Here is a 10,188-nt window from a genome sequence, read left to right as displayed (position 1 = left end):
CAGAAAAAACACAAACAGGCAGGGACCGTTAGAATTTAAAATCTCCAGTAAATGTCTACACGTTTTCGATGTGGAGTGAAAATAGATTAATGCATAAATTTTCAAATTTATTAAATCTTTCCAATGAAAAGACGCCCGTGCGCCTGCGGATCGACTTTAAGTAATCAAAGTTAACCAAAACCAGGCATGTATTTGAACTTTGGAGTCTATACTATTACAGGCTTATTTATAAAAGGTGAATTGGTCATTCATGGAAGGTATGTGATACCACGAATAATTATGTTGACAGTATATAATTAGTATCATAGTTAAACAAACCATGACGTATTCATGCATGGGTATTGTTGGCAAGTGTAAGACACATGATCCGATTATATATATCTTTATATAGCAGATATATATAGCAGATGTTCTAGAACAGATATAAGATACCTTTGTGGGATGGGTTATAGTAATGTCCACAAGAGCCGCAACAAACATCGGCATTCCTTCCGTAACAGTTATATGCATCTGCCTTGGATGCTATCAGAGCCGCACAATCTTTGCTTTTGTCGCCGTATTCACATCCTATAGATTGAAATATTGCATGAAATATAGATTGGTGTATAAACCTGGCTATATCATGCCACAAATCCTGCATGTATCGAATCAAGGAATTTGATCCTATAGACACGGAAATCCGTATTGCATACAAGCGTAATAAGGTAGAACTAATTCATTAGTTACTCCTAAAACTAAGTTGGTGTAATTTTTTGGTTTGACTTATCTGAAACTGAATTGTTATGGAATTGCAAGAAATAATTAGGCATTATGAATTTGATATGACATTACTTGAACTAATACAACGCATGACAATGCTGAAACTAATGCGGCCTGTCTTTGATGAAAATAATTTGATATAATGCTGGAATACTCTAACCTACGCCCTGGGCCTTGTTAAATGCTCTCGTACCGTTTTAAGACAAATTTGAATGAATATAGCAAGTTAAATCTCCTGACTCATTTAAATCAATAATATATACCATTGTAACAAATACGCTGCACAGTCTCTTTTTCACGGACTTTTTTGTTACTTAAGACATTTCTTGCAGCATCCACCAAATGCTGTCAACCAGTTAACAATATATAAAAAGTCATCCTTGCAAACAGTAACTGCTAATCGTTGAGCGATAATGGCAAAATACAGGCTATAATGCACATTTGTACAGTCTAACCAGATTCTTAACTACTGCTAAAATTTTGTTCTGAAATCCCACAAACATACAAAAATTACTGCCGTTACATCATCTGAATTAGTTTTAAGTTGATATAAGAAGATGTGTAATCTCAACGCATGCTTTGTCAAAGCTAAAGATAATCAGAATTGATAACTTCATACTTTTCTGTTGACTAACCAGAATTTGATGCATTCAGATACTGTCCACATGATCTACAACAAATGTTAGCATTGTTGCCGTAACATTGGTAGCCATCAGAGCGGGATTTAATGAGGTTTGCACAGCCAGTGACATCTTTGTCCCCATATTCACAGCCTGAAACAAATAACAAACCAAAGAAAGTATTAGCAAACTTATTTCATTTCTTTTATGAAACGTTTTGCGCAATGTGTTTAAAACGCAATTGTTTATGTATGTTTTATATGATTAATATAAACAATATTAAAAGCTTGCATTACAATATCAAAGCATACATTGTAAAAAAATATTTCTTGGATTCATTATCAAAGTAATGAGCAATAGCATGCTATAAGAATGTGTAAAGTAAATATTTTGTCATAGCTCACGTAATTTATTTACTCGTATATATACCGGTTAGATAGAACTTAAGTGCGAAACTTACTCGGTCATGCCAATGACTCCTTACATGTATTTTACCTTTAGTAAGTTTATGTTATTTCAAAAACTAACAAGAAAAATAAAGAATTTAATAAAATAACTTCATGGCCGTCCTCAACTACATTCTTTTAATATCTATCTTGACTTGTCGTTTATTTTAAAACTTGTCCAAAAACAATGACATACATGGATTTACCGTTATGGGCTTGTATAGTGAGTTTTGAATTTGAATATCTCGTCCAAAATTGATTAAATACAAATATGTAAGTGTGATACCTTTCTGAGATGGTGTATAGTATTTGCTGCAAGAGGAGCAACAAATATTGGCATTATCACCTTGATAGCAACTAGATGGGTTAGACGCTATCAATGCCTTGCAAGACTCATGTTTGTCACCATATTCACATCCTAAATAACAAAAGTATTATATACTTGAAATCTAGATTGATCATAAAATAATTTGAAGCCCTTTATATCCAAGACGGGTTCTCTAGTTTAAATTGTTTCTCATTATTACACATGTACATGTAGATCTACAAATAAAGAATAAAAGGTGCTTCTGACCTTTGATATCAATTATGTCAGACTTATAGTGACTGACCTGGTAACAAAAAGTATTCATGAGGCAAGAAACATCACCAAAATTGTGATGGTTCTTAATAAAGATAACGAAGAAACTATAGGAAATAACTACCTTTATAATTTGTTCTGACATCTTCACACGTTTTACAACATTGTCTTTTAGTATAGTTGTTGTAACATGCCCAGTTGTTGTCGTGCTGTCTTATTTCTGCGCATGTCATATTGCTGTAGGAAACGGATGGGTCATTGTCAAGGTCTCCCACTGGACAGTCATCTTTCGAAATTTAATATAAATATAATAAAGATGTGATAATTACTTTTTTTTCGTTGAATACTACACTGAATCTAGTTGACCTTTAAGTATAAATGTGAATATAAATATCATTACATTTTTTACGCTTATTCCTACAGAAAATATTTGGACAACTTAAGCCATTAAAGGGACAAAAAGCAAAATATTGATGAGCGAGTTGGACAAAGTTAATGATTCATCAACATTGCTGTTTCTTTTCGAATGGTGTTATATTATGTGATTGTGAATATATTTAAAACAAAACTTTCGTAAATAAATGACTTAATATGAGCACTCACCGGACACATCTGGTGCGTTAGAATCTTGAACACACTTCCTGTCTATGCACCACTGTTAATAAATTAGAAATTACAGTCCTAATGCCTAATCATATCATTTAAAACTTAGTAGTAAGAACCCAGAGATTTGTAGAAATGTTAATGAAGTATATTCTTTCCCGGATATTATTAAGTTTTTTAAGTCAGTAAGGATGCAATTATTGAAACTTTATTTGGTATAATAACTATATTTGCAATTCTGTCCATGTACCTTTAAAAGATCTGCAATTTTATTGCTCGCCATTTTATTTTTCAATAAAAATGAAAGTTCAAATGAGCGTCTACAAAACAAAGCGTACGAAATGTCAGATAGACACAATTAGACGAGAATAAACAAATTTAATCCCGTAATGAAAAGAAAAACTTTAGTTTGTGATTAGTATCTGAAGCGAAGATCATAATTCAGACATACCTTTTTGTGTCCACATGGTGTTTTATCATAAGCATATATAGATGAGCAGCTATCAGAGGTATTTAAACAGTAAAGGTCTTCACATAATATTTCGTAAGACGATTCCCGATAACTTCGTCCACTCTGTAATATAAATTTTATTTGACATCAATGGCGTTCCATAGAATTGTGATTAATTTTAAAAATGAAAATTAATAGTAAAAAAGATATAAGCTGGATAAATTATGTCATTTTCTAATTTTTTGTACAATATAACTTTTAATTGTCCAACTATAACTTCGAATTTGTTCTATATGTCGATACTATATAACCTGGACAATTTAAATGTTTTCATTTTAGCGTTCCTTCTATTTAGGGAGGAAATTAATTTCACAGTTTAAAGCTATTTTTATACCAAAACTTGTACTGTCAAAATAATGATGCTATGGATAAGAAATAAGTTGTTATAACTTCTGATCTAGTTAGATTATATTTTTGTTTCTATTTGTCATACATTTACACTTGGATTGTTTTACTAACTTTTATTCTATGAAAATCACAAATATGCAATACGTGATTGAACAATATATACTTTGCTTGTTATATAACTTTCTTTTTGAATTTGATTAGATTGTACCATACACATTCCTTTACCATTATGCCAACCACTGTTGATTAACCGGATTTATAGCCATGGAAAATATGATAAACAAGATCAACAAGGAAAGGCGCCGTTTAATGAACGCAAAGTTCATGATTAATCAAAACCACGCCGTTTGCAATTTTTGTGCACAGAGTGCTTTCGCAGAGCTCGGTGTTGATTGACAAAGAGTGGTTGGATTAAGTTGGCATACCCTGCACAAGTATGAGTCGGGACCCAAAGCCGCCTTGCATTGGTCATCAACCGGCACTGATGTGGTCTGAGCAGTTTTACAAGAAACACAACATTTCTGTTTGACGCTTTGTCGTAAACAATCATTAGGACGAGTTGCAGCAATTTGTTTACAAGTTAGGTTGTTATGCACCACACCCTCTGCGTCGCCGAAAGGACAGCTGTCATCTGTAACATTTATCAAGTAATACCCTTACGAGTTTAAGTAAAAAATATTCAAAAGTTATCAAATTAAACTGTGCATTGTTTAGTAAATTGTCAAAATGATTACATATAGTTTAAGAAAGGGTGTTCCAATAAAAAAAACACTGACAATTTTATGCCATTAATTTCTTATGTCTGGTCTCTGCGTTATTATTTCCTTTGATTATTTATTTACTTTTTTCAATTGACGCTTAATGTGAAAATATGTATTTTTTGAAGCACAGTATGTTGAATTAAAGTTATTGTTGTTCTACAATTTAAGTAACAGAGAAGGAAACGTTTTATACCATGTGATGACGGGGCTCTACTGTCCATCACGCAGTTATTGGACACACACCACTGAAACGGAAATAAACATTAACCATACAGATTCTTAGATAAGAGGCACAGTTTCATTCTTTACACGTTTGTAATGTCAATTTCTATAAGATAATCGTGAGGGTATCATAATCTCTTAACACTTTACCCGACGGTTGTAAAATTATGAGGTAATGATCATTGCACCTTGAATAACGGGAAATAAACTCATGAACAATAATTTTGACATGGTATGGTCATGGAAATGTGTAAATGAATTTAAGAAACAGCATCACTTTTAAAACACACGAAAGCCAGTGATGAATTAGCTGATTGTAAGATCACCAGAAGCTAGATGACCTCTTTTTGGTAACAATCAGATCCTTAAGCGTAGCGTTCAATCTCCTTTTTCAAGACTTGTTAAATATTACAATTCGTTTGCTATAACCTGATATAAAATGTGAATTATTTGTTATTGTTACGAGTTTTGTTTTTTGTTCTTTTTTCTGTTGTTGTACATGAAATTACAAACCATTGGCTCTTTCCGTATTCCGCACGGTTATGTTTATACAAGTCCAGGGATGCCACTTGTAATAACGCATTCGTTTGAGGTCCATCGTAAAAAAGGCGTGCATTTTTAGGCATGTCTAGGACAATATTGTTTGATGAGATGTTTGATATAGCTGACATTTAAAGAACCTTTTTAGGATAAAATACTGTGAATTCATGACAAACGTTTTACAACATACCGATGTCTCGATTTCGTATTGACATGCAACATACTTACAGACCCAGCAGCGCACGGCGTCCCATCTCCACCATCTTGCATATAACAGGTATCCTCCTTCGGATTGTAGCAAAACATTTTCAAACAAAACTCCGTAAAATTCTGTTTGTAAACTTCCTAAGATAAGTAGAAATATTGCGTATTGCGTTACACTATCAAACACTGAGAAAAAACTTTTTTTTCGTAATTACAAAATACATTGTAAATGAATGGTAGGGATGTCAGTTTCGGGATACCTTATACATTATATTAAAGCTTTTTTTATAAAATAATATATTAAAATATACACGGCTTAAAAGACACAAAAAATAACTTTTGCGTAAAATCCTACGCGTTACATTTTGCCAATTGTTGAACTTATATCTTATTATTTTATTCAATAAATCGTTTCGTCATACCCTGCACATATACGAGCCTTTTCCTTGGGCAATGACACACTGTTCATCCACAGAATATAGTTCCCCAACCCACTTTTGTGAGGCTAATGCAAGAGCTGGTTTAGGGTGGTGGTCATTGACTTTTGCTAAGCAGTTTTTGTGGAGTCTTTTTTGAAAAAATAAATAACATTTTTTTATTCAGCATAAAAATATATTTTTGTAGTAAAATATAAAAAAAAGGATTTTTTTTTTAGATACAATGTATTTGGAATTATTTTGTGAAGGAAGTTTAACATTAGGTTATATTCACGTGCACGTTTACACAGTACATTTATTTCTTGAAAAAAAAACTTTGTTTTTCATGTTAAAAGGTTTTGTTTCAGGAAATAGAAATAAGGTATCGGTATGCTTGATTTTGAGTTATTTTTCGTTTGAAAAATACATAAAAAAAAGAGTACAAAAACTCACATGCAGGGACAGATAAATGAACAAAAATTAGGATGGTGACCCCACTTTGTTTACATCATTACATCGCTCCTTATAGTACAAATTGAAGACGTCTCACTGTTCACTTGTTAAAATTTTTCATTATCTGCCTATCCGATAAAACGAAATATAACTTTGGGATTTCAATGTCTTTCAATTAAAATGCACTTTTTTTTCTTATAGAATTTACCTATTTGTCCGGTTAACAAATTCTTGGATGTAATCAATGGAGCATGACGAGAATATCCATTTATTCTTGTTGTTTTTTAACATAGGATAGCCTCCATGCCAATAACCCATTGCCCACTTTACACGTGTTGTTTGTGCCATCGTGCTCGCAACCTAAACTGCAAAAGAAATAATTATATCAAGATAATGGAAATTTTAAAACGTGCATACTCACATTTAAAACTGTTAATTAGGAAATCTATGAACTATTGTACATATGTACATTTGTATTTGCTAATGGAAAACAAAAATACATAACCTATTGAAAATACCTTCATGGGTATATTGATTTTGATTTACTATTGTATAAACCTATGACTGAATGAAACAAAAAAAAACAAGAACAAAAAATATAACATATTAAGTGCTTTTGGTATTAGAAGTTAACAAACCTGTGTCCAAGTTCATGTGCAATTGTTTGAGCTGTATACATTTCCTCACTATCCTCTACAATTGACTGGCTGGTTGGCTTACCACTCAGCACCGAGAACTGCGCGTTACCTGTAAGATTTCTGCATTTTTACTAAATGAGAACTTTAAACTATTCTAGTTAGTGTCTTTGGCCACCGGGTACTTGAACTTAATTACTTAAAAACTAGAATCGACGCTATCTCGGAAAAAAAACACATACTTTTAAAGATATCTAAAAAATGAAAATCTAGGATTTAAAGTAACAGAACATAGCAAAATTTCACAACAACACTATTTATTTTTGGCTCCTATATTAAAAGTCTATATTAAGAGTTTTTAAACAACATTGCATTTGTTCGTTCTTGGCTTAGGGCGGTTTTAACTTACCTGCTTTGGGTTTTTGTTACCTTTTTTTCCCGGAAAAACAAAGTATACCTTTTAAAGAAATATTTTTTATTTTTTATTTTTAAAATCAAAAAAATTTTTTGCACAGGGGCATCTTTTTCCAACCAATCCAAACATATGTAATAGTTTTTAATTATGCTCATTATTTTTTCCTTTTTTAAAAATTTTGTCAACTATTTAAAATTGCTTATTTTGCCGAAATAAATCTTATCTATAAATCTAACACGCTTAAAATTAAAAAGTAACAAACTCGACGAAAAAAAAAAACAAAAGAATGCGGGGAAAATTTATCAAACCCCGGTAAAAATACATTCAATTTAATTCTTTTTAGGGAAATCATAAATCTGATAAAGGAGAGCGGGGAAATTTATTTTTGGTTTTCATGAGTCGTCCTATTTTTTTAAAAGCCCAAGTCATTTCCCCGGGGCATGAAAACCCGAAACCCAAAAAAACCCGGCCGGGTAGGGGGTATCTTAGGTTTTTTTTATTCTTTCTGCTACGGGAGCGGGGGAATTTTTCCCTCATGCCGAAAAGAAAACCTAAAGTTGTAACCCTTTCCCCAAATGACCCGTCATCTACTTCTAAAAAGAGTAAGGGGTTGCGGTGGGTTTAACACCCCAAACGGTAGGGGGTTTACGATTTTTTACGGGGATTTGATACCGGGGGCCCAAATTGGCGGGGAAAATTTTTAAAAATTTGACAATTTATCTTTCCCCTTTAAACAACCGGTACCAAATCGTAAATCTAAACAATTTGTAATCTGACGAAAGCCTTCCCTTTTTTTTAGTTTTAAAGGGAAAAACTAGCGAGAAAAGGGTTGGGAAAAAATTTGTTTTTCTGGGGGAAAGTTTTTTTCAATTATAAAATGGTGAATGCTAAAACTGAACAAACAAAAAAAAAACAAGAAACAAAGCGAAATGTTAATACTTTGAGTCATCGTATTAATCAATTCAACTCATTAAAAATTAACAACTGTATACCGCACCTTCCTCATCAGAACAAACATGCAATAGGTAGAATTTTAAAAGCAGTTATCTTTAACTATAATTATTTAATAACCAGATATTTGTAATTTTCTACAAGCTTATATGAAAAACAATATCCCTATAATGATATATATATATTTAAAGTTTTTTTTGTTATATTTGTAAAACATTGTGGAAACAGAATCGATAATGCTTTTATATATCGTTTTTCTATTCAAATTTGTACTTTGAAAAAAAAAGTAATGTATTTGTAAATCGTTTTTTATATTCAAATTAATACCTTGTAAATAACATGGCATGGTCGTGCGGAATGGTTTTTCTGTAATTCTATAGACTTTGGTTAATTTTAAAGGGAAACAAACAAAGGGGCAATGAAGTACGTTCTTTGCCCTTGAATTTTGGGTCCCCCGCCCAAAAGGGGAAAGAAGCCTTTGTCTAGTGTAAATTTATTTTATTAAAATTTTAAAAATTTTTTGTCTCCGGGGCCAAAGAAAAACTTGAAAAAAAGTACTTTCCTAAGAGTTTAATTTGGTTTTAACCCGGTTAATGGGGAAATTTCAAAAATACGGGGTTTTTCGGGCCCCTTTTTATCCGATATCGTAATATAAATACTTACTAAAACTATATAGTTTTTTTCTCAAAAATTCTTTTGTTAATTAAACCTTTAAAAATGGCCCCTTTTCGGGTTTAGGTCGGGGGAAGAAATTGTAAAAAATTTATTTTTTGTTGAAACTCATGGGTTTCAAAACCCCCCCAAGTGCATTTTTTCCAACATTTTTTTCTTCTTACTTGTTTTTTTAATTCATTATTCTTTATTTATTTTTTCCGTTTTCGGCCTTTTTGTTTTTCTTATAATAATATTAATATTTTTTATATAGTAATGATATTTAAGTTTTTTTTATTTCCATTCTATTTTCTTGTTTGTATTTTTTTATCGCAGTGTAATAAATAAAAAAATTCCAAAAATCAACGATTCATGTTATGTATAGTGACTAAAAAACGCGTCCAACTTGTTTTCTGAACAAATTTGTGTTGATCAGAACGTTCATTATATGTCTGATAGTCTGAAGGTAAAAAAAATGTGTCTTACCAGTAGTCGAAACTTATGCCTGTACGGGGTAAAACACATTTAACTGACAGACGATTGCTCTAATGCTACTACGCTAAACAAGTCAATATTGATAATAAATGTAGTTTTATTTTTCATTTTTATAAGAGTTGTGGCATTGATCTGCCTAAATACCCTATTTTTCGGCAAATTGTTATTGGTCTTTGTTATGTAAAACAAAGGCTCAAAGTTATCATCCTAGGACAGTAAATACAATAAAAAAAAAAAAAAACAAAAAACACAACAACACATAAAAATTTCCATACATTAATATACACATGTATTAGGGTTGGCCAACAGATGCAGCTTTATATTAAAAGAGTAAGTTTTTCTGAATACCTTATATTTATTCAGGATATTCTTTATTAATTAACAAAGCTTAGATACGTTTTAAAATCTTTTGACATGATTATAATTAAAATTTTAAAAAACTATATTAAGTGGACAAACATGACACATTGTGAGACTTTCCACCTTTGATTATTCGATTAAAGGAAATGGTGCGACCTAAGATACGGACCCAAGTTTAAATGGCAATTTTCGTCACGTTTATTCCTTTAGGTTGTCAC

General features: G+C 31.6%; 1 protein-coding gene across 1 annotated transcript; it reads right to left on the bottom strand.

Annotated features, from left to right (window-relative positions):
- Nucleotides 1–1,389: 1,389 nt before the first annotated feature.
- On the bottom strand, nucleotides 1,390–6,811 carry LOC132723244 (uncharacterized). The gene is made up of 10 exons (XM_060707923.1): nucleotides 6,672–6,811; nucleotides 6,017–6,161; nucleotides 5,619–5,735; nucleotides 4,822–4,873; nucleotides 4,293–4,498; nucleotides 3,460–3,582; nucleotides 3,009–3,060; nucleotides 2,530–2,691; nucleotides 2,112–2,243; nucleotides 1,390–1,532 (listed from the first exon to the last, which is right to left on the bottom strand). Exons 1-10 carry the CDS (start codon nucleotides 6,809–6,811, stop codon nucleotides 1,390–1,392), a joined length of 1,272 nt encoding a protein of 423 aa, XP_060563906.1.
- Nucleotides 6,812–10,188: the final 3,377 nt, after the last annotated feature.

This window comes from Ruditapes philippinarum, unplaced genomic scaffold (assembly GCF_026571515.1).
Source record: "Ruditapes philippinarum isolate M1 unplaced genomic scaffold, ASM2657151v2 ctg9143_1_1_1_1, whole genome shotgun sequence".
Lineage (NCBI taxonomy): Eukaryota > Metazoa > Mollusca > Bivalvia > Venerida > Veneridae > Ruditapes > Ruditapes philippinarum.
Note: the sequence above shows the minus strand (reverse complement) of the source record. Positions and strands in the feature narration are given on the sequence as shown.

Bases quoted from the DNA above. Each gene is read 5' to 3' on its own strand.
- LOC132723244 (XM_060707923.1), bottom strand. From the start codon at position 6,811: ATGGCACAAACAACACGTGTAAAGTGGGCAATGGGTTATTGGCATGGA. The intron at 3,583-4,292 runs GTATGCCAACTT...TTTATATTACAG, and splicing joins CCGACTCATACTTGTGCAGG to AGTGGACGAAGTTATCGGGA. The intron at 2,692-3,008 runs GTGAGTGCTCAT...AAATTTCGAAAG, and splicing joins TAACGCACCAGATGTGTCCG to ATGACTGTCCAGTGGGAGAC.